The sequence below is a fragment of the Mustelus asterias genome, chromosome 8, assembly GCF_964213995.1.
Source record: "Mustelus asterias chromosome 8, sMusAst1.hap1.1, whole genome shotgun sequence".
Lineage (NCBI taxonomy): Eukaryota > Metazoa > Chordata > Chondrichthyes > Carcharhiniformes > Triakidae > Mustelus > Mustelus asterias.
In genome coordinates this window covers 67,707,985-67,733,713 of record NC_135808.1, presented here as the reverse complement: position 1 = coordinate 67,733,713, position 25,729 = coordinate 67,707,985, and the positions used below count along the sequence as shown (strand labels likewise).

Sequence of the window (25,729 nt, the reverse complement as noted above, 5' to 3'; positions counted from 1 at the left end):
TCTATAATTACCAGGGTCATTTCTATTCCCTTTCTTAAACAGAGGAACAACATTCGCCATTCTCCAGTCCTCTGGCACTATCCCCGTGGACAGCGAGGACCCAAAGATCAAAGCCAAAGGCTCTGCAATCTCATCCCTTGCCTCCCAAAGAATCCTAGGATACATTTCATCAGGCCCAGGGGACTTATCGACCTTCAGTTTATTCAAAACTGCCAGGACATCCTCCCTCCGAACATCTATTTCCTCCAGCCTATTAGCCTGTAACACCTTCTGTTCCTCAAAAACATGGCCCCTCTCCTTGGTGAACACTGAAGAAAAGTATTCATTCATCGCCTCGCCTATCTCTACTGACTCCATACACAAGTTCCCACTACTGTCCTTGACCGGCCCCAACCTCACCCTGGTCATTCTTTTATTCCTCAAGAGTAAAAAGCCTTGGGGTTTTCCTTGATCCGACCCGCCAAGGACTTCTCATGTCCCCTCCTAGCTCTCCTAAGCCCCTTTTCCAGCTCATTCCTTGCTGACTTGTAACCCTCAATCGAGCCATCTGAACCTTGTTTCGTCATCCCTACATAAGCTTCCCTCTTCCTTTTCACAAGACATTCCACCTCTTTCGTGAACCATGGTTCCCTCACTCGGCCATTTCCTCCCTGCCTGACAGGGACATACCTATCAAGGACACCCAGTATTTGTTCCTTGAAAAAGTTCCACTTTTCATTAGTTCCTTTCTCTGACAGTTTCTGTTCCCAACTTATGCCCCCTAATTCTTGCCTAATCGCATCATAATTACCTCTCCCCCAATTGTAAACCTTGCCCTGCCGTACGGCCCTATCCCTCTCCATTGCAATAACAAAAGACACCGAATTGTGGTCACTATCTCCAAAGTGCTCTCCCACAACCAAATCTAACACTTGGCCCGGTTCATTTCCCAGTACCAAATCCAATATGTCCTCACCTCTTGTCGGCCTATCCACATATTGTGTCAGGAAACCCTCCTGCACACACTGCACAAAAACTGCCCCCATCTGAACTATTTGACCTACAAAGGTTCCAATCAATATTTGGAAAGTTAAAGTCCCCCATGACAACTACCCTGTGACCCCCACACATATCCATAATCTGCTTAACAATTTCTTCCTCCACATCTCTATTACTATTTGGGGGCCTATAGTAAACTCCTAACAACGTGACCGCTCCTTTCCTATTTCTAACCTCAGCCCATATTACCTCAGTGTGCAGATCCCCCTCGAAGTGCCTTTCCGCAGCCGTTAAACTATCCTTGATTAACAATGCCACTCCTCCACCTCTTTTACCAGCTTCCCTACACTTACTGAAACATCTATACCTCGGAACGTCCAACAACCATTCCTGTCCTTGTTCTACCCACGTCTCCGTAATGGCCACAACATCGTAGTCCCAAGTACCAATCCACGCCCCAAGTTCATCTACCTTGTTCCGGATGCTCCTTGCATTGAAGTAGACACACTTCAACCCACCTTCCTGTCTACCGGTACCCACCCTTGACCCTGATACCTTCCCCAATACCTCACCACCCTCACTGACTTCCAGACTACAACTCCTTTTCCCACTCCCCTGACAAATTAGTTTTAACCCCCCTGAAGAGCCGTATCAAATTTCCCTCCTCGGATATTGGTGCCCCTCTGGTTCAGGTGCACCCCGTCCTGTTTGTACAGGTCCCACTTTCCCCAGAATGTGTTCCAATTATCCACGTATCTGAAACCCTCCCTCCTACACCGTCCCTGCAACCACATGTTTAACTGCACTCTCTCCCTGTTCCTCAACTCGCTATCACGTGGCACCGGCAACGTACCAGAGATGACCACATGTTTTGTCTTGGCTCTCAGCTTTCAGCCCAGCTCCAGAAATTCCTGCTTTAAATCCCCGTCCCTTCTCTTACCGATGTCATTGGTACCAATGTGTACCACGACTTGTGACTGTTTCCCCTCCCCCTTCAGAATCCGGAAAACACGGTCCGAGACGTCACGGACCTTGGCATCCGGTAGGCAACATACCATCCGCGAGTCTCTTTTGCTGCCACAGAACCTCCTATCTATCCCTCTAACTAACGAGTCCCCAATAACTATTGCCCTCCCACTCTGCCCCTTACCCTCCCGAGCCACAGAGACGGACACAGTGCTGGAGATCCTCTCACTGCGGCTCACCACTGGTATGTCATCCCCCTCAACCGTATCCAAAGCGGAATACTTGTTGCTAAGGGGAACGACCACAGGGGATCCCTGCACGGACTGCTTCCTCCCAGCCTCTCTCACCATCACCCATCTGTTTTCATTCCTCGGAGTAACTGTATTCCTAAAGCTTCTGTCTATGGCCACCTCTGCGTCCCTAATGATCCTAAGTTCATCCAACTCCAGCTCCAGTTCCCTAACACAGTTTTGGAGGAGCTGCAGATGGGTGCGCTTCCCACAGGTGTAATCAGCAGGGACACTGACGTCGTCCCTCATCTCAAACATAGTTCAAGAGGAACATAGCACTGCCTGCACACCCATCCCCTCTAGATACCTTGCCAGTACCAGGTAGAAAGTGCAAAAATGAATTTAAACTCACCCCTGCTCGCCCTTTCTGCATAAGCCCTGTGAGCCAAAGCCTTATAGCTCACACTCTGCTTCCCACACACTCCACTGCCCGCTCCCGACGCTGCCCGCTGTATACTGCAGCCTACCTTTTATACTTCGCACGCTTAAAAAACCCTTCCCAGACTCCTTAGCAGCCCACTTCCAGTTTTCACTTTAAACTTAAGAAAAATACTACTGCAAGAGTAAAGGCCAAAAAAAAACACACACGAGCTGACTAATTAAATAAATAATTAATTAATTAGCATATCTCCTCTGCACAATTAGCTCAGCATTTTCTCCAAGCAATTCTTCATTGGATGCATAGCTCTGCACTCACCTGCTAAATTTTCAAAAGCAAGTATTTAAGGGCAGCAGTTTAATAGTTGTACACCTATTTAGAACCCCAATTTAGATAATTATTGTGAAATATCTGTACTTCAAGATTAACCATGTCTTCTAAAAAGAAAATATTCACCATGTTGCCAGTTTATGCAAATGGAGATGTTAGCAAGCATGCTACCAAACATTGGCAAAATAACAGGTACGGTAGACCTAAAAACTTAGCGCTCCAAATGATCTCTAGACACTGTGCAGAGAAGGTGGTGGTTTGGAGTTTGCTTCACGTTTCCCAAGTTCGGTGTTGTTTCTAATGAGTTGGAAGCTTGTGACAATAGTTGCAAACAACAGCAAGCCATAATTGTATTTTCTACTCATTCGTGTGATTTAATTTATATTCTCTTTATACTTCCAGTGACTTTATACGGGAGATTTTCTAACTTGTCCTACACAAACCAACGTTGTAACTGCATTTTGCTGGAATTGTTGGATGTCAGTGTCTCTGAGCTGCTGCTACACTCCATTAATCGAGGCCATTCAATGTGGATGATTCAGCACTGTGCACGGGATGTCCTGAATGCACTCGCTTTTATTCACCGCGAGGGTTACGTACATGCAGATCTCAAACCATGTAATATCCTCTGGAGTGCGGAAGATGAATGCTTTAAACTCATTGACTTTGGGCTTAGTTTCCAAGAAGGAAATCAGGTAAATTGAGAGGCCAGATTCATTAATTTAGGAGTGGAGCATAAATATTTGAACTGGTGATAAAAGCATAAAGTGAAAAAAAAATGTATTTGTCAATGCTCTTGGCACCAAACACGTAACCAGACTGATTAAATACAAAGTACGTTCATTTCCATGTAGCTTTTAACAATCTGCAGAAAAGTTCACCTGATCTGTCATTTCCATTTCTACAGTTCTGGGAAAAGGTGCAAGAACTGATTCACTGGATGTCAGGGAATATGCTACTCTAACCTGCAGAAATTTAGGCAATTTCGAAGTGATTATACACAATGAGGCAAAATGCAGAATTTCCAGAATCGCACTTTACATTCCTCTTAAGCCATATAGAATTCAGAAATCAGATTGCAGCTCTAAAAATGTTTTGAGCAATAACTTTCATACCTTGTAGTGGGGTAGTTAGAAAAGTTACTAGACACATAAAACAAAAATCAAATTTCTAGAAGTTGGCAGCTCACGGGGACTGTGTATACTGAATAAGTTGCAGCAACAAGAGTCAATATTCACATTATTACATGAGATTCAAAGATTTCCGTTGCTGCATTAATCATTTGAGAAATTACTTCCCCTTAAAACTAGGTCACTTGACATCACTGAATGAAATAAGTATGAACAGCTTGGCTTCTGTCAAGTAATTACAAATCAACTATATAGCAAATGAGATCTACGCATCCTCCAAGTAAAATTTTCATAATGCAAGCATAGCTTAAATTTTTAAGTTGTGGATGTTGTTACGAAGCTAGTACACATTGCATAATTTGTTTCCTGATGATTTAACTGTCCGTGTGCAATAGAAGCTGCTTAAGCAATGTGTTTTTTTCCATGAAAACCCTTCAATACCAACCTGCATTTATTTAGCACCTTAACATAGTATGAAGTCCCAAGGTGCTTCAAAGGAGCATTATCAAAATGCACAAATGCAATAACTTGTTTAAAAGGCTGAACATTTCCTACTTGACCTGCTTGAGGGTAAAAGATTAAATTGACTTGATCATAATTCTTAGCTATTCACTCTTTTGTCTACTCTATACAGGATGTTAAATATATTCAGACAGATGGTTACAGAGCTCCAGAAGCAGAGTTACATAATATCTTAGCACAGATGGGATTGGAAAGTAATACGGAATGCACAACAGCAGTTGATGTTTGGAGCCTTGGAATAATTTTGCTGGAAATGTTCTCAGGAATAAAACTGAAAGAGACCATCAAATCTCCACAATGGAAGGTAAGAAACAAAACATTTACCGGGAAAGTAATTAGGCAATGACATTTAAAATAAGCTGTAAAACACTAATTTTTAAAATGGAAGTGCGTTACATGCATTCAGAAATTGAAATTTAAAAGAAAACAGCAAAAGCCAGTTAAATCAAACAGCCAGTTTCAGCATTAAAAATAAGGGAATTACATTCCACTACCATGTGCCCAATTGATAAGCAAGGGATAAATTAATTGAGAATTAATGGCTCCATGCCATCTTTACGTACATGTCCACAAGTTAACAGATGAAGTGTAATTATGTGAGCAGTTGTGGGCGGTTTGAATATCAATCAGAAAATGCTAGAACATTTTGGCAGATCTGACAGCATCTGTGGAGCGAGAACAGAGCTAACGTTTCAAGTCTGGATGACGCTCCGTCAACTCTGCTCTTTAAAGTTTTTCATTTAATTAAAACACTTAAGTGCATTTTACCTCATAGTTTGTCGTCTGTGAGAAAATTGTTCAGTTTGATTGGCTGCTTATCCTCCTACTGGAAATCTAAAGGTTCCCTTGACTTGGTATCAAATTGGCATGTGGAAAAGAGATTCCATGCTGCAATGACTGCTAAATCTTTGTTCTGACTGTGAAATCCAGACCATAGCATTCATTCCTCATTAGCAGCACATTTGCTTTGTTAATCTTAAATAAATATTTCAAACTATCATCCCCTCATATGCAGGTGGGCGGCACAGTGGTTAGCACTGCTGCCTCTCGGCTCCAGGGACCCGGGTTCAATTCCCAGCTTGGGTCACTGCCTGTGCAGAGTCTGCACGTTCTCCCTGTGTCTGCGTGGGTTTCCTCCGGGTGCTCCGGTTTCCTCCCACAGTCCAAAAGAAGTGCTGGTTAGGTGCATTGGCCATGCTAAATTCTCCCTCAGTACCCAAGCAGGCGCTGGAGTGCGGCGACTAGGGGATTTTCACAGTAACTTCATTACGGTGCTAATGTAAGCATGCTTGTGACTAATAAATAAACTTGACTTTTAACTGTATGACAAAGTTTTAATGCAAAGAGTTTCTGTCCCCAAATTTACTCCAGTTCTTGAACTCATCATCACCACCGTGAGAACTGAAATGCTTCTACCAGAAGGACAGAAATCACTTGCTATGCACCAAGCTAGCAGTTTGCTAGAATTACATTTATGCACAGGTCAGAGCCAGTAAACTAATCCATCCCTCCATGTTAGAAAATGGCACTGTAATTTATTTATTTTCTAGTAATGTGTATTTTGCTGAGCAGAATGCAATCTGTGAAGTCTTTCCTGCAGAATATCCAGTTAACCTTTGTGCTGATGGTTAAGGATCTGATGATCGCTCGTCATAATACTATGTTACTCCAATGGAGGGTTCATGTAGGAGAGGGTTGGAATAGTGGAGAGGGAACGAATGTGATGGAATAAAGTTGAAGAACATGTGTTCAAGCGTTCATGGTGCAATTTCATTCTTGCAGTTTTGGGCTGTAAAGTTAAAGTTTGGATTGACATTTCATGTCGTAAGGAGATTGTCCAAATTTTATTTCTTCCAGAATGTTCTGCATTTCCTACAAATGTGCCCGATATTGTCTTTTTTTACACAGATATATACTCAAGTTCTCTCCATAGCTCAAAATGTGAGATCGGAAAAAGTCTTCCAGAATTTTTAAAGGATTAATAATCTAAATCGTTACCAGTTTGATTACACCTGGGATTTTTGCTCTGATCTAAATATTTCCATTTTATTCTATCTAGGCAAGCAGTTCTGCCATCATCGATTCCATTTTTGCAAGTAAAGATATGGTTTACTCGGCTATCCCAGTTTATCACCTCAGAGATGTTATCAAAAGGTTATTTATACTTATTAAGCACCTTGAACATTGCAACTAACTTTTTGCCTGAAATCTGATATTTCTTATGAAACTTACTCTTCACAGACACCAGTAAACATTTATTTTAGATTAACTGGGGGCAGAAACATCTGAAGTACTGTATACAGTGTACGTTGCCATAAAGAGGGATTGGATTGGAAGCAGTTCAGTGAAAATTCACTAGACTGAGGGAAGGTTGAGCCAATACTTATTAGGATTTAGAAGAATGGGAGATGATCTTATTGCAATACAAGATTGTTAGGGGGTTGAAAGGATAGATGCCGAATGCTGATTGAAGTAAGGGGCACAGTTTGAAAATGCAGTGTCTTCCATTTAAGACAGAAATGAGCAATTCCTTCTCTGGGTCATTTGCCTTTTGAATTCTCTTCCTGAGGAGCAGTAGCAGCTGGGTCATTGAATATATTCAAGGCTGAGTTGGACAGATTTTTGGTTGACAGGAAAATCTAGGGGCAGGCAGGGAGTATTATTTAAGGTCACGGTCAGATCAGCTACAATCTTGTTGAATGGTGGATTAGGTTCAAGGGGCCAAATAGCCTTCTGCTTCTAATTCTTACGTTAGGAATTATTATACATGGCTGTGGCAATGGGGTGCAAAAGCCTAATGGGATGACTACTGATGTTTGTTCAACCAGTGTTAATGTTCACAAGCATTTGTTGTTGGACAAAAAAGTGTCACAAAATTAAAAAAAATTAAAAGTACTTTTTAAGTATCCTTTTCATGTCCACAAAATATCCCAATGCTTCATAACCAGTAAAATATTTTGAAGTGTAGTCATTGTTGATATGTAGACAAATGTGTCAACCAATTTGCATGAAGCAGGGTCCCACAAACAGCAGCGAAATAATTAATCAATATTAATGAGGGAAAAAAACAATTCCATGCAAAGTGTTGGCTTTATACCCAGGAGAACTTCCCTGCTCTTCAAATAAACTTGCACGAAAGGTGGAACTTTTGATAGGACGGCACATCTTCAGTATCATGCTCACTTGTGAGCCTAGACTGTGCTCATTATAAGGGAGTGGGCCTTTAATCCACAACTTCCTAACTCTGAGGCAAGGGTGCTGTCAAGGTGAGCCTGACAACTTTATTGCACCTTAAATTGGCTCATGTTATTTCACATTTAGTTACTTAACTGCACTTCAAAATAGTCATGTGAATTTTACTGTTATGATTAAATTATTTAATGAAACAAACGAAAACTTCAAATTGCTAGGCTTTTCAAAAGTAACTGAATAACCACTTGTTTTGAATGCGTAATATCCCATTAAAATCAGACATCTAGCAGACATTTTGGGTATACTTGCTGATGATCATAAGTTCAAACTATTATCAAAATAATGCCTTACAAAAAGATGTGTTTCTGTTTGCAAGCCTACGATTTAAATATTTATTGAATATTTATAGAGTGATTGGTCACTCTACAATGTGCCTAATATCTAATTATGCTGTAGCATATCCCTGAGTAGTAATAGTCATTTAGTTATTTGAAAATGGTAAAATAATGAACCGCATGTCTTTTCTGTGGGCTGACTTGATAGTTTGTGGCTTTATTTTTCTTTCTGGGCAACTTGTGATTGTAAAGTCTACATTTTAACTTCATTTTAATGCTTCTGGCTCATAGCCCTTAGTTAATTTACATAGCCATCTCAGGAAGGTGGATTTTCCATTAGTTAATTCAGGAATCGGAGGCACACGATGTATCTTCACATCTTTCACATGTACTGATTTAAATGCAAATCAGTTGCAAAATTGAAAAAGGTAACTGATCGAAACTCCCAAAATGTGACAGGTTGCATGAATGGTTATTGTGAATTGCCAGAATAGGCCTTTCTGATTATAAGCTTTTTTCCTTGTTGAAGTAGATTTCATTTTCTCATAAGCCTACTTTAATTATAATGTATTTTACTCTTAATGCAGTCTGTGTTTCAATATGGCAACACTGATCTAGTAATTGTGCTATATTGCAGAAGTTATTTCAGTCCTGACATTTATACAAACAAATTAGAAAATTGTAAGAGCACATCACTGTGGGTGCAAGATGATCTTGCCAGTTGAAAAAGGTGTAGATGGTTGTATATTAAATTATTTCCTGTATAATGCTTGCCAATATTTTCTCCTGATATTTAAATTATAGTATGCTTCATGACGATCCAGCACACAGAACTACAGCAGAACATGCTTTATACAACCCTTTCTTCAGCATTCCCTTTGGTAAGTACAATATTCTATATCAATTTCCTGTCAGTAAGAGTCTAAAGCTTCACAATTTTCTAGAGAGCGATATAGTGCTAAGAGTTTACATTTAATATGACTAAGTTGTGAATTATATTGGAGCCACAAGACTCTGAGGACCTGCTCTTTGTGTTCCTTTGTTTTTGTATACAACTTAACTATCCATAGTTAGCACGGATGGGAACATTGAACACTGGTAGCAAAGCGAATGAGAAAATCTGTTAATACATATCTGAAAATGTTTTGTCTATGCTGCCAATTATGCTAAACACAAAATAAGAAGATTTTTGGCTTAAGTGTACTGAACTGACTTAACATATGCAATATGCATTGGCTGCAAAGATGTAAATCTCTGTTTTTCATTCCTTCCGCTTTGATTTTGGGAAGAACCCTCATAACCCAAAGTTGTTTAGCTGCAGCACAATTTCTTAATTACATGTCATAAGAGCATTAACTTTGTCAATTTTAATTAAAACTGTGACAGTTGAAATGCTCACTGTGTTGATTTCCCCATAGCACCCCATATTGAAGATTTGGTTATGCTACCAACCCCAGTGCTGAGACTGCTCAATGTCATTGATGATAACCATCTTCAATGTGAAGAATATGAAGGTCAGTTGGTGTTGTTACCTTTTTCATTTGTGGGCAGGTATTTTCGAAGCAATTAAGTTATGGTAGAATATTGCGAAGGAAGAAGGTTTGCCTTGGTTAGCTTGAATAGGTATTGTTTTTAAACACGTTACCGAATTTATAATATATTTAAATCTAGTTTGCTTTTCCAAACAGACGTTGTGGAAGATGTGAGAGAAGAATGCCAGAAGTTTGGGCCAGTTATGTCACTGCTTGTCCCAAAGGACAATCCTGGTAAAGGCCAGGTAAGCATTTCCTCTGATATTCCTTTCCTCAATTTCCAAAATAAGATAGTGTTATTTCCTTGGGAAAATGTAATCTCCTGAAAGAATAGCAGAGCAGCTTGATCCAGAAACTAATGAAAAACACACAGGTTTTGTGTTGAGGGCTTAAAATACCTGCATTATTATAGCACCTTTCACAAGCACTTTAAAAGCCAATTAAGTACACTTGTAATGTAGGAGACATGGCAGCCAATTTGTGAACAACAAGCTCCCAAAAGCGACAATGAGATAATGACCAGAAAATCTGTTTCTTTGTGGTGTTGATTGAGGGATAAGTATTGGCGAGGACACTGCCATGAGACCTTTTACATCCAGGGCCTCGGTTTAACATCTCATCCAAAAGATGAGTGCAGGATTCCCTTAGTTCCGCACTGGATTGCCAACGTTTGTGTTCAAGCCCTGAAGTGGGGCTCGAACCCACAACCTTATGACTCAGAGGCAACTGCACCACAGGTGACTCTTGAATGACAAAAGGTGTATAATGAACAAACTGTAGCAGTTTTCCTTTCCTGATAACTTGCTGTCTCTTCAGGCAGGTGGCTTGTTAAGTTTCAATGGTGAACTGGACCTGTGGGATTTGAATCTTTGGATTTTTATTTTATTCCTCAATTAAATTACCTTCAGCTGTGATTTCTAACTCCTCGTATTCTTGGGCTTATCAAAGATGGCATTTCTATAGAATGGAATCTCAAAGAAAATGTGGACCCTTCACTCAAAAGATGAGCCTTACTGCATCAGTGTGCATTTTCCTATTTTCATTCTGGCTTCAGGCCTCTTCAGGAGTCCACAGTATCCCATGTTCACTCCACATGGTATCAAGAAATGACTGAAGGCACCAGATTTGGCAACAGCTATGAGCCCTGATGTCATCTCACAGTAGTACTGGAGCACAAGTCTTCTGAAATTGCCACACCCCTAACCAAGCTGTTCCAGTACAGTTATGACATTGGCACCTACCCATCAATGTGGAAAATTGCCCAGGTATGTCTGTCCACAAAATGCAGGATAAACCTAATCCGGCTAGTTACTGCCCCATTAGTCTACTTCCATCATCAGCAAAAAGTGATGGAAGGTGCTTCCACAGTTCTATCAGCAATTTGGGTCAGCTGAGCAACTCGACTCCTGACCACATTCGATCCTTAGTCCAAAAATGAACATAAAAGCTGAACCCGTGAGGCCAGAGTGACTGCCCTTGATATCAAGGCAACATTTCACTGAGTGAGGCATCAAGGGACCCTAGCCAAACTCTCGTACTGAAGTAGTCCCTGTACATATGCAGCAAGACCAGGACTAAGTTTGGGCTTGGGCTGGTAAGTGGCAAGTAACACTTGTGTCACAGAGTGCTCGACTATGACCATCTCCAATAAGAGAGAATTTAACCATCTCTCATTAACATTCCACAGCATTACTATCGCTGAATCCCAAACCATCAACATCCAGTGGGTTACCATTCACCAGAAACTGAACTAGACCAGCCATATAAATACAAGAGCAGGTCAGCGGCTAGGAATTCTGCAGGGAGTAACTCACCCAAACCATGTCTATCTTCTACAAGTCAGGCATGTGATGAAATGCTGTCCACTTGCTTGAATGAATATGGCTCCAACAACACGCTCAAAGCTCAGCACCAGACAGGATAAAGCAGCCCGTTTTGGCACCCAGTACACCACCTTCAACTTTCACTACCTCTACCACCAACAAACAGCGACTGTTGTGTTTACTACATACAAGATGCTCACCAAGGCTCCTTCAACAGTACCTTATAACCCGTGACCTCTCGCACCCAAAAGGGCAAGGGCAACCGACGCCACCACCTGCATGCACCCTCCAAGCCACACACCATCCTGACTAAATCTTTATTGCCAGTCCCTCACTGTCGATGGGTCAAACACCTGGAACTCCCTTCCAAACAGCACTGTAGCTGTAACTACACCAGATGGACTGCAATGGTGCAAGGCAGCTCACCACCACCTTCTCAAGGGGAATTAGGGATGGGCAGCAAATGCTGGCCTTACCAGTGTGACTTACGTATCATGAAAGCCTTAAAAAAAAAACCCCTCTGGTATGCTTCACGTATGTGGAGATGCCGGCGTTGGACTGGGGTAAGCACAGTAAGAAGTCTCACAACACCAGGTTAAAGTCCAACAGGTTTATTTGGTAGCAAATACCATAAGCTTTCGGAGCACTGCTCCTTCGTCAGATGGAGTGGATATCTGCTCTCAAACAGTGCACAGACACAGAAATCAAGTTGCAGCATACTAATGAGAATGAGAATCTCTAAAGCCAGCCAGGTCTTAAATGTACAGACAATGTGGGTGGAGGGAGCATTCAACACAGGTTAAAGAGATGTGTATTGTCTCCAGACAGAACAGCTAGTGAGATTCTACAAGCCCAGGAGGCAAGCTGTGGGGGTTACTGATAATGTGACATAAATCCAACATCCCGGTTTAGGCCGTCCTCATATGTGCGGAACTTGGCTATCAGTTTCTGCTCAGCGACTCTGCGCTGTCGTGTGTCGTGAAGGCCGCCTTGGAGAACGCTTACCTGAAGATCCAAGGCTGAATGCCCGTGACTGCTGAAGTGCTCCCCCACAGGAAGAGAACAGTCTTGCCTGGTGATTGTCGAGCGGTGTTCATTCATCCGTTGTCGTAGCGTCTGCATGGTTTCCCCAATGTACCATGCCTCGGGACATCCTTTCCTGCAGCGTATCAGGTAGACAACGTTGGCCGAGTTGCAAGAGTAGGTACCGTGTACCTGGTGGATGGTATTCTCACGTGAGATGATGGCATCCGTGTCGATGATCCGGCACGTCTTGCAGAGGTTGCTGTGACAGGGTTGTGTGGTGTCGTGGTCACTGTTCTCCTGAAGGCTGGGTAGTTTGCTGCGGACAATGGTCTGTTTGAGGTTGCGTGGTTGTTTGAAGGCAAGAAGTGGGGGTGTGGGGATGGCCTTGGCTTCCGGAGCCTTCAACATGTCATTGATGAAGACGAACATCTCGCCAAGGCCATCCCCACACCCCCACTTCTTGCCTTCAAACAACCACGCAACCTCAAACAGACCATTGTCCGCAGCAAACTGCCCAGCCTTCAGGAGAACAGTGACCACGACACCACACAACCCTGCCACAGCAACCTCTGCAAGACGTGCCGGATCATCGACACGGATGGGGCGGCACGGTAGCACAGTGGTTAGCACTGCTGCTTCACAGCTCCAGGGACCTGGGTTCGATTCCCGGCTTGGGTCACTGCCTGTGTGGAGTTTGCACATTCTCCTCGTGTCTGCGTGGGTTTCCTCCGGGTGCTCCGGTTTCTTCCCACAGTCCAAAGATGTGCGGGTTAGGTTGATTGGCTATGCTAAAAATTGCCCTTAGTGTCCTGAGATGCATAGGTTGGAGGGATTAGTGGGTAAATATGTAGGGATATGGGGGTAGGGCCTGGGTGGGATTGTGGTCGGTGCAGACTCGATGGACCGAATGGCCTCTTTCTGTACTGTAGGGTTTCTAAGATTTCTATGGATGCCATCATCTCATGTGAGAACACCATCTGCCAGGTACACGGTACCTACTCTTGCAACTCGGCCAACGTTGTCTACCTGATACGCTGCAGGAAAGGATGTCCCGAGGCATGGTACATTGGGGAAACCATGCAGACGCTACGGCAATGGATGAATGAACACCGCTCGACAATCACCAGGCAAGACTGTTCTCTTCCTGTGGGGGCGCACTTCAGCAGTCACGGGCATTTAGCCATGGATCTTCAGGTAAGCGTTCTCCAAGGCGGCCTTCACGACACACGACAGCGCAGAGTCGCTGAGCAGAAACTGATAGCCAAGTTCCGCACACATGAGGACGGCCTAAACTGGGATGTTGGATTTATGTCACATTATCAGTAACCCCCACAGCTTGCCTCCTGGGCTTGTAGAATCTTACTAGCTGTTCTGTCTGGAGACAATACACATCTCTTTAACCTGTGTTGAATGCTCCCTCCACCCACATTGTCTGTATCTTTAAGACCTGGCTGGCTTTAGAGATTCGCATTCTAATTAGTATGCTGTAACTTGATTTCTGTGTCTGTGCACTGTTTGAGAGCAGATATCCACTCCATCTGACGAAGGAGCAGTGCTCCGAAAGCTTATGGTATTTGCTACCAAATAAACCTGTTGGACTTTAACCTGGTGTTGTGAGACTTCTTACTATGCTTCACGTACCACAGAAATAAATGCAGACTGATAGTAGGAAACAATTATCATATTGGGGTACAGATTGGCAATAGGGTTAGATTGATGTATTTTGCATTACCACCTAGCAGGTACAATACTTCAAGATTGAGGTTTCCCATTAATTCTATATTTACATTGAGCTAATCACTTTAGAAATAAGTATACAGAATTAGATAGCATAAGAGATTATTATTTAGTCCATTGTATTGTTAAGACCCAGGCCAGAAACTCCAATGTGTTTTATGAAGTTAGCCTAGACCCTAAGTACACATTTGAATTTGGCATGGGTGGGCATAAGGTGTTTCACTCCAGGAATGAAACAAATTAAAACATGCTACCGTGCAAAGGGACCTGGGGGTCCTTGTGCATGAGACTCAAAAGCCCAGTCTGCAGGTACAACAGGTGATCAAGAAGGCAAATGGGATGTTGGCCTATATCGCGAGGGGGATAGAATATAAAAGCAGGGATGTCTTGATGCACCTGTACAGGGCATTGGTGAGGCCGCAGCTGGAATACTGTGTGCAGTATTGGTCCCCTTATATGAGGAAGGATATATTGGCATTGGAGGGAGTGCAGAGAAGGTTCACCAGGTTGATACCGGAGATGAGGGGTTTGGATTATGAGGAGAGGCTGAGGAGATTGGGTTTGTACTCGTTGGAGTTTAGAAGGATGAGGGGGGATCTTATGGAGACTTATAAGATAATGCGGGGGCTAGATAGGGTGGAGGCGGAGAGATTCTTTCCACTTAGTAAGGAAGTTAAAACTAGAGGACACAGCCTCAAAATAAAGGGGGGTCGGTTTAAGACAGAGTTGAGGAGGAACTTCTTCTCCCAGAGGGTGGTGAATCTCTGGAATTCTCTGCCCACTGAGGTGGTGGAGGCTACCTCGCTGAATATGTTTAAAGCGCGGATGGATGGATTCCTGATCGGTAAGGGAATTAAGGGTTATGGGGATCAGGCGGGTAAGTGGTACTGATCCACGTCAGATCAGCCATGATCTTATTGAATGGCGGGGCAGGCTCGAGGGGCTAGATGGCCTACTCCTGCTCCTATTTCTTATGTTCTTAAGTGACCCATTAGGAAGCTTTTCTCAAACAGTTTATTTAAGAACACAGTTAAAATATGACAAAATGAGTTAGCATAATGTTTACCAATTACAAGACTTAAACATGACGCAGTATAATCCTTAACAGCTAGCTATCTACGCTATCCCAATGTAAAGCAACCCATAGACCTACACCCTTCAGACTAAGTTAGCACTAAAGCAAGTATGCTCATGTGATGCTGGATTTGCTGCTTTTAACACCGATGTGAATTGGTCCTTTGAATGTTGGATCAAATCTCTTGAGGCTGCCTAGTCTTGGAACTTTCAGAAAGCCTATAGAGAGAGAGAGACACTGCCTTGTTCCACCAGCTCCTGGCAGCATCTGAGAAACAAAATTAAAACTTGGAATGCTCTGAAAAATAGCTGTACCTAACACATGACATAACCCCAATTAACCCCAATCAAGCTCTACTCCGCAATCCCAGAGGACACATTAAACTGCAAAACTCTGCATTAGTTCAGATTAAAATCAACATTGCTTCAATTATCCTGCTTCAGTAACAAAGGACACCGGTCACAGACAGCACAGTGCTGACAAAATTCCAGGGCCTGCAAGAAGCATCCTGCAGAGAAACATGATCAAAATACACCTCTTAAAGGCACAGTATCATCACAGTACCAAAGCTTTGCCAAAGCTATCCAGTCGCCTTTTGAAAATTATTGAATCTGCTTCCACCATATACTCAAGCTGTGCATTCCATATCATAACTTAGTGCATTAAAGCATTCTCATCTTTCCTCTGTTTTGCCAATTATCTTAAATTTTTGTCCACTGGTTACAGCCTTACTGAATACAGTTTCTAAACCTTCCATGATTTTGAACTTGATAAAATCTCCCCTAAACCTTCAATGCTCCATGGAGGAAATCAACTCAAGCTCCTCTAGTCTTCCTGTGTAGCTGAACTCCCCCATCCTTCATATCATGCTAGTAAAGAATGCTTTGTGCCCTCTTTAAGGCCTTGCCATCCTTCCTAAAGTGTGGTGGCTAAAAGTAAACAGTACTCCATCTGGGGGTCTAACAAGCAATCTAGAAAGGTTTAACATAACTTCATTGCTTCTAGTTTATGCCTCTGATTCTCAAGCCAAGTTTTGATCCCATATTGTTTTGTTTCAAAACATTCTCAGTTTGTCCTACCACCTTTAAAGATTTGTGTACATAAGGCCTCCTAGATCTCTCCCTGCATCCATTTTTAATGCGTCCTTTGAAAAAGGATTGCTCCTCTGATTTATTCAGCAGCTCTGTTGTTGATGCAAGGATTTTATGTAGAGCAAAGGACTCAATCATACATTTACAGTGGTTATCTTGCAAGATATTGAATATGTTGAGACTCTAAATGCCATGATTTTACCCAGTCAGTTCAGCAAACCTCTTTCGTTTGTCGTAAATTCTGAGCAGAGGTGTAAAACTGGAATAGCCTGGGCAGGATGAGGAATTTGTTTAGGAAGACAGTACCTCTTGCTGTCTGCTCCATCAAAACAGCATAGCAGTAACATGGAGTGGGATTTTCCACTCCTGCCTGTGGTGCGCATTGACACATGCAGGACAGGAAAATTTGGAAAGCTGTTACAAGTCTATGGCTCTCCAAGTTTTTCCATCCTGTCCATGATGATGCCCACAGCTGGCGGGATTGGAAAATCCTAGCCGACGTGTTCAAGATATTCAGCAGAACAGAGGTAGTATGTGTAGAGAGAAACTGTTAATGTTTCAGGTTTTTCAGGCAGGGGTCCAGCTGCTTTGCATCGTGGTTCTGCAGTACGTAGTGATAATTCCATTCAAAAAACAAAGGTATAGAATCCCTACAGTGCAGAAGGAGGCCATTCAGCCCATCGAGCCTGCACTGATGACAATCCCATGCAGGTCCTATCCCCATAGCCCCACTAGTCTCCCTGACACTAAGGGGCAATTTTATGTAGCCAATCAACCTAACCCTTTGGACTGTGGGAGGAAACCCACGCAGACATGGGGAGAATGTGCAAACTCCACACAGACCGTGACCCAAGCCGGGAATTGAACCAGGGTCCCTAGCGCTGTGAGACAGCAGTGCTAGCCACTGTGCTGTCCTGCCACTGTGCTGTCCTGCCACTGTGCCGACCTACCACTGCCACCATGCTGCCCTTCAGACTTTAGTTCCATTAATATGTTCTGAGTTCCGACTCCGAGGCAGCAGATGTAAACTCATTGCCCTCCTCTCATAGTATTTAAAATTATTACTTCACTGAGCAAAACCTTGCTTATAAGAAACCCAAATGCCAGACCTGTGTTTTTTCACCAATGAAATCTGGAACACTACAAATAAACATTTAATCAGGAACTACCTGAGGACAACAATGGAATTCAAATCGATGCAATCCACTTTTACTTACGATGTCCGTGTCCATCCAAAGTCAATGACCTGAAATAGTTTGTGTGCATAGTCTTTCCCACCAATGTCAACAAATGTTCTACATCCAATAGAGGAGCTGTTATTACCTCCAATCTTGACACACAAACTTATTTTGGGGAGATGATAGTGCACGGGTGGCAGTTTTAAAAAAAAATCCATGTGGACATTCTGAGAGATATTGATATTAACTTTGAGTCAAGGAGAGGATGTGGAAACTAACAGACATGGATATGGAAAGCACAAAGACAGTTATCCCATCACAGGACAATCTAACCTCTGCAAATCTTTAGCATTATTACCTGGAATGTACTTGAACAACATCACATCATGCGTTGAGAACAGCACCAATAGAATGAATAATTTCCTACTCTATTTTTTAAAAAAAGTATAACATTGTTTAAATTGGTTAGTAATTCATTTTCCAATGCAACAAATTGTCAAACTCTAATTTAGTAAACACCCTGGTAGTCTTTTCTACCAATTTCAAATGGGAGTTTGTTCATAGTGAATCAACTGAATTTTCATTTAAAAATCACTATATGCATTTCAGATTTTATAGGTATTAAGCCAGGCTAAACTTAACTTTCAGAATCATGGTTTAACCAGTAAAAGTTGAATCAAGCAAGTTTAATGCACATTACAGGAAATATATGGTTTTACATTACGTGACTATGCAACATAAAAACAGACTATTCAGTCCAAGCAGTCCTTGTTCCACCTGAGCCTCCTGCTAGCCTTCCTTATTTATCCACATAATCCTGCATTCCCTTTGCTCATTATTTAACTTCCCCAAAGATATATTTATACTATTCACCTCACTAATATATGTGAGTTCCACATTCTCACCATTCTCTGGCAGTGGAGGGGGGGATTTTTTTCTGAATTCTATAACTGAGCATCAGGGTTGGTGCGATGATACTTATAGGTTACATTTTGCTGCTTAACTTACACTGTGGCTGCAAAAAATTGTATTGGCGAATTGATATTTTCCCATTGTCCTAATTAATACAAGTGGACTTGAACAATTTAATTCAATCTCAAGTTTTGTTAAGGAAATGGTGAATAACAAAGTTTCAGTTAAAAGCAATTAAGAGGATTTGGCTGTGTAGCTCCTGGCACAACTGAGAAATAAAAAGTAAGTGATTTTATTCAAATTAAATGTTGGACTATGATTCTCTGTCTTCTTTAAAACTAGGTTTTTGTTGAATTCAGAAGTGCTGCTGACTGCAAAGTAGCCCAGCAGATGCTGACTGGAAGAATGTTCGATGGCAAGTTCGTTGTGGCTACATTCTACCCACTGTGTGCCTACAAGAGGGGATACCTATATCATACTGTAGTTGCTGACACCTAAACTGCAACTAGGCTCACCACCTTTTACAATCACCCAGGTCCCTTTTGAAATATTCCTCAATACAGTAGTGTAAAAGGTTAAATGTTTTGCTCCGTTTCCTTTTGTGTGTAAGCGAGCATCGATTTAAGCAGCTAGTTTAGAGAAAAGGTTTACAAAGTTAGGGATTAATGCACTTAAGACTGCAAGTTATTAACAAAATCTATTTTATTACTAGAAATTATAGCAATCCGCATTTGGTTTGTAAAATGCTAAAATAACACCTTTGCTGGCAGAGCTATCAAATACATTATTGTTAACGGGGAGCATGCTGGTGAAAATTATTCTATCTATACTTGAAGAAATCACCAATCATTTTTATAAATGGTGCAAAAGGATTAAGTTGGATTGGATCTGTGTCAGTGAAGTCAAAAGGATCATATCGCAAGTGTGTATGTGCATCAGATGCAGAAAAGGATTTTAATGGAGGTGTGTAGTATATATACGCACACCAGAAAAATCACATTTTACTGTGGGCAAGAGGGGGCACGTATTTGAGCACAACTCTTAGAATTCCTCAGTAGTGCTTTATTTGGCCTTGGTATAACAGCAGCTTGAATGGTACGTGTGTGGTGCGGTGCAAATTTATTTATATTCAGGAAGATCTAAGAAAAAGTTCCTTCCCTTGATCATTTCAGAGATTTAGAGATTGCATTACATTGAATTTCTTGGCCTCGCATTGGGACAGCTTTGCTACTGTTGAGTGGCCTAGAGATGCACAGACTGACCATAGCAGGCCACAAACACTAAAGAAACAGCAACTTCTTCCATATATGAACACATTTATTCAGATACATGAGCAGACACCGATTGCCAAAAACAACATGGTTGATGGAGTTAGGGACGGAAACAGCAGTTAATTCTTCACTGCAAAGTATACTTGGCTTCCTCGGGCATCTTTTTTTACTCAGTAATTCAGGATACATAAAAACTAGTACTTCTGAAATAGCGAAGGCCATAATCACATTATTCCCCTCATAAATTACTCGTACATCCCAAACATCAAATAAAATAAGCCACATTTGGCTTGAGAGGGAAGAGAGAGCATGCACACGCTCACACATTATACAGTAATGAGTACAATTCATAAACCAGATTTTGCTGTAAGGCCAACATATACCCAAAGTCAAAAATAACCTTCAACAGAAACATCATTGTTGTTCCAATCATAAAAGATGCCTACCATAATATAGTTGAGTGCATCTCATTCTACCATATCAATATTAATGAAAAGACATGGCATTTTGTATAGATGTGTTAAATTGGTTCATGCATTCTGATTAGATTTTCCTTCAGAGAGAACGCGATCACCTAAATCCTTCATTACTATTGGAACCAGCAATAATCCTGGTACGAACAATATTTCCAGATATAACAATTAAAAAAAAATATTGCTGCAGTCAAGCTTTCCAATTCAATGCACATGGATCTAAAATTACTAGGACAAAAAGAAATAAAATGTTTAATAGAATTGACATCTATTTGTTTGATAAGTTAGCTAATTACCAAAGACAAATTGATGTAATGGAAAGCCTTGGAACCCGAGTCCAGAACCAGTTTTTGAAATATGACCTAAAGATGCATAGCAGTGATGACTTGTTAATGCACTGCCTGAAAGGGTGGGGAAGGCAGATTCAAATCATAACTTTCAAAAGGGAATTGGATGAACACCTGATGGAAAAATAGCAGGGTGATGAGGAAAGCGCCGGGGCGAGTGTATCTAGCTAAGTTGCTCTTGCAAAAAGGTTGCATGGACTCAACAGGCCAAATGGATTCCTCCTATGCTGTAACCATTCTGTGACTTTACACGCAAAAAAATAATTTTGATGACGTAGTTATAAAATGCTTAGGTTCTCTTTAAGAGATGGATTCTGAGCTTTCTTCTCAACTATGTTGAAGGCAAAATTAATGACATTCTAAATTTTAATGCCTTTGGTTACTTATCTCTGGCACCTTTTTGTTGTACTTGATATAATTTCAAGCTGGTAAATAACTGAACTAATTTATGTAGGATGTGTGGATTTTAAACTCAAGAAATTTGGACTCAAACTGACTGAATTTAAATTTAACCAAATTACATTTGCTAAAAGTAAATCTCGTTTATTCCAAATTAGTTTTGTACCTAGGTTAATTTTTGATTTTAGAACCAGTGCAGCAGTTTTAAATACAAAAAAGTACCAAAGAAAATAAATACAGGGAACATTAATAAACCCAACATTTAGGAACATGTTCATGGTTACATGTTTCCTGCACCGAATTCTTACTACACAACACGTTTACCACTGCATTGAACATGCTTTCTATACACTTGCCCACGCTGAATCATTACTCAGTACTTTGTGTACCCGTGGGCGCTGCCTTTCAACTCCAGTCATTTTGAGAATACTTCTTGGGTTAACATCGATGTTTAGTGAGAAGTCAAGTTTTGAAACTGAACGTTCATTGTTTATCTTACAGATATGAGCCATTAGTTTCTAAATTGTCTTGCCACATCATTGACTGCAAAAAGATTTTTTTTTAAAAAAGGATCGCTACCAGCAAAAAAATGGAGCGTTACTGTTCTTGGGTGGAATTCAAACTAGTGGATGAAATATTCTGTAATCGTTGAAATTTTTAAAGCTTTTGTTGAGTCAATGATTTTCCTCCCACTCTCCCACAGAGTTTGCAGTTTATTCGCATAGGGATATATAGGTGAGATATTGCACTTTGGGATGTTTGTCATTTGTCCCACCTTGAATAAGGTGCAATCTTGTTGCTTGCTTACCTAGTTTCTTGCACAAGTTTAGTTATTTTCCTGGGGTGGGGGCTTTTATCGTAGAGCAATATTGTATTGTGTAGCAATAGCTACATGGCTAGGCACGCCCCAACCTCTGGCAGCCATCAAGCACTTTACTTGGTCCAGTATATTCAACGCCAAATCAGACAATCCAAAGGCCACAAGGAAGTTGAGATAAGATCCAAACTAGCCGGTGACAAGAATAATGGTGTATCCATTTAATTTTCAGATGCTTTAACTTGTGCGATGGTCAATAAGCATCCTTCCCCTGCCAGCTCTCCATAAATTTCACCAATTTTCCAGTTAATAGTGCATGCAATATGGCCCTTCAGAACAACACTCACCATGTATTCTGGTCATGTTTCCTGATTTAGTCATTTTGATTCATGATCTCGAGGTTGGAAGGACTATGAAACAGTCTTTTAAATACCTTTAAATCTGACTAGTACCCAATTTAACCTGACTTATTGTCTCCATCTTCGCTGCAAATAATATGTACCTAGTGAATGAGAAAACCCACCAGAAAATGGATCTCTCAGTTGTATTATTGTGGATATTTTACTTGCTGTGATAAAACATCAACTATTCAAGACAAGTAATACTGGCCTAATTCAGTGAAGCCAATGGTTCACACTGCCATTTAATTTCCACATTTTTGGGTCATTTTTCAAACTTGAGTCTAATTTGCAGATATGACCTGAATTTTATGTAGTCGTTTAAATCAATTCTGCCATACAGATTTTTTTTAAAATCTGCAACAGTGAAATGATAGGTATAACCCAAGTGCACCTTATACCCTCAGAAACCTCCAGCTCTGTAGCCAGACTATTGTGTGGCTAATATGAATCACCTCATACTTGTGTGTTAGCCCCATGTTCTAGATCAAATCTTAATGAGATTAACCATAAGAGTTTGGGGGTAACCACTAAATTATGAACATAGTTAATGTACACAACTGACGGAGTTCAAATTACGTCACCTTTTCCTGAATCCATGTACCAGGTTTTAAATATTTTAGTCACTTTCTGAAACAATTTAAAAGTAAATCAATGTAGAGGATATTGATATTTTAACCATTAGTAGTTTTACTGTCCCGATTTAGCTTTGGTGCAAAGGCAAAAATGAAATTACAGCATTATTCCAGTGTACTTCTCATGACTCCAGACCTAATGTCAAGGACACCAGTTGTAAAAACAAAAATTCTTCTGCCCTAAATGCAGATGATTCTTATTGTACAAGTTCAAGGGTGACTAGTTTAAAGTACAAATCACATTTGTGATTCAGAAGAGTGATGTCTCCTTTTGAACTGGGGATGCTGCAGCCAAATCTTAGCCATGTTATTGCTGCTGATTATGGTTGAAGGAGCTGGATTTGGTGCAGGCCTAGCTCGGTATAGCATTGCCCTTTTGCTACTTGCACTTTAGAGATTTGGCCATTTATACAATGGCCTCTTAGTGTAAACCATTCTCCAGAGAATTGTTTGTTTTCACGGATCAAAATAGTATCAACTGTATTTGATTTTTTTTAAAAAGTGTGCCCAAAGCTTTTTCCTTAGTATATTTACACCCAATGAGGGTGGTGCTCAGCACAAACATCTGACCGTGCTAACGTGCCAATTTGACTTAGTTTCTTTTCTTCGTACTGAGCTAAAGATCATTAAGAGTTTGACTAACTCGGGTTACCTTCTTGCCTGGGGCACAATTTGTCCACTTGCTTTTTCCCTGTGGAAAGAAATGGTTTCTCAGTAATCATCCTTCCCAACTACACATCTTTTTGAGGTGAATAAAATGTTTACCCAGACACTTAACTCTGCATAGCGAGGCAACTTTCTTCTCTGTCCAGTGATAGACCCACCAGACAATAAAGACTGCCATTTAAGCAGGCCGTATTCATGATTACTTCTGCACCAAAATCTTTGGGGATAATCATTTTGCAGCCATAACTTGCTGCTTTTTAGGAAACCCACCAGCTAGGCAAAACTGAGATTGAAACACATCGGCAAAGCGTGGGCTGCAGAGATAAAAATAATTGATTATCTGCTTATATTTTGGTCACCAAAATTGCATCACAATTGTTATGCAAACTTAATTTAGAGCACAGTGGGATTAGTATATGCAATTTTTAGAAAAGGCAAGTTAAAATTGTGTGGATTATTTTTTAAAATGCAAGGCTTGGACCTCCAGACTAAGGGAATTTGCCCAGTAATCAGTGTATTTATTTACTGAAGCTGGTGAATGATGTGATACTGTGCGCAGAGAATGCATGTTTTCTCCCAGTCATGGTGTGTATGCTGTCCTATGCAAAAAGACTTGAGCCAAAAGAGATAAATATGCTACCTTATACCATTCGCCACATTCCTCAAGCAGTTGCATTGGGAGTGGAAATATTTGTGTTTTCACAGATGACTGGTGGTATTAATATGAAACTTTCCAGTTCTTTAATAAAATGCAAGAGGAAGAAATTTGATACTTGCACTGTGTGAATGTGTGTACAGTGTGTAAGGACCATTTTTTTTTAAAAAGGCAGTGTCGAGTGCTATTTTGTTTGACTGTTGACTTCGTTCACATGCCCTTCATTACATACCTGAAGACAAAGTTACCACAACCGTACACATCTGATTTCAATTTGAGCTAATTGTCAACTCCAACAAAATTTTGATTAAACAGGATTAAAGGCAACCATGCATTGAAATTCTGCAGACAATCATTGCCCTACAAGAATAATTCCAGTAGCTTTTTTTAAAAAAAGGTATTTCCAGATCATCCCCAAAATGTTTTTCAGCGCCTCATTTGCAATCCATGCATGAAATGCACAATCATAGCCAAATTATTGTGAATAACAAGAATTATTCTTGTCTGGTGTTTCATGATATTCGGGTCAGTCTGAGTATGGGTAATGTGAACATTTTGATTTGAAGTGCAACAATCAGACAAGACACCATGGTATTCAGAAACTCAATGCAGCTTGTAAGGTTGTAACCTCTAGCATTTGATATGTGCAACTTCCGAGTTTCCCTGGGTTACTGCTCCACCTCGGACTTTTGATCCTTCCTCAAATCAACTCATTTAATACAACAGTTATGGAACGGATTTACTTGTAAAACAGAAAAACAGCTGATAGCTTATGAAGCTTGTTGACCTCTTTGTATTACTGCGTTCTATTTTCAAGATTATAGTAAACTTCCTTATACTTAGTGAAAGGTAAATCCTGGGTATAACTCTTTTAATTGGGAGGCTATTTGTTTTGAGAGAATTAAATCCAAGCTTCTATGAAAAAAAATGCTCTGCTGTATTTCTGGGTTTATGTTCTGTAACACCAAAGAGTACAAATGGAATTCAAGTATCCACAATTTTTTGATTAGAAGCCACATGGTCAAACTAATGCCAAGCCAGCTTCTGTAGAAACAGCAGATTTAATTTGTTCAAAGTTTCTGATTGTATCTGAGATTCAGAAGGTTTGGTAATTGCACAAATAATTGAGTAATTGATTGCCATTCCAACACAATGATACAACACCCATAACTTGGTCTCATACCTTGAAATTTGGATGTCCTTGAGTGCACTTAGGTCCTCTGCATCACTACTTCACCCATCAGACCTGCTGCTTGTTAGACTAATGCTAAACGTTTAGGTTACACATCAATAATTTTTGTTCTCAGGAAACTATTGCAAACATAGGCAAATTCTTTGCATTATTGTTCCCTGATTCAAGATTGAATTTCTGTTATGAAACAGGCTTGAGTTTCTAAAAGCAAATTATTGAATGCATTGCCAGGCTCCCTCACTGCACATTTTTTGCCATTATGAAATCTGTGTTATCAAAGCTGAATGCTCAACTGTATTTAAATCCATTGTCACCAGATGTTCAATAAATTGACACTTTCTTAAAATAACACAGCTATATATTAGAATAATTGTATGGAA

The 25,729-nt window shown here is 40.8% G+C and overlaps 1 protein-coding gene across 1 annotated transcript in view; it reads left to right on the top strand.

Moving 5' to 3' along the window:
* The window catches only part of uhmk1 (U2AF homology motif (UHM) kinase 1), a 34,545-nt gene extending 13,336 nt beyond the window's left edge, over nt 1-21,209 (top strand). Inside the window, exons 2-8 of the mRNA XM_078218121.1 lie at nt 3,346-3,638; nt 4,708-4,899; nt 6,655-6,749; nt 8,927-9,003; nt 9,541-9,636; nt 9,811-9,899; nt 18,839-21,209. Of these exons, the coding sequence (XP_078074247.1) occupies nt 3,346-3,638; nt 4,708-4,899; nt 6,655-6,749; nt 8,927-9,003; nt 9,541-9,636; nt 9,811-9,899; nt 18,839-18,994 (998 nt within the window). The 3' untranslated portion in view covers nt 18,995-21,209. The remainder of the gene's footprint in view (nt 1-3,345; nt 3,639-4,707; nt 4,900-6,654; nt 6,750-8,926; nt 9,004-9,540; nt 9,637-9,810; nt 9,900-18,838) is intronic.
* Nucleotides 21,210-25,729: the final 4,520 nt, after the last annotated feature.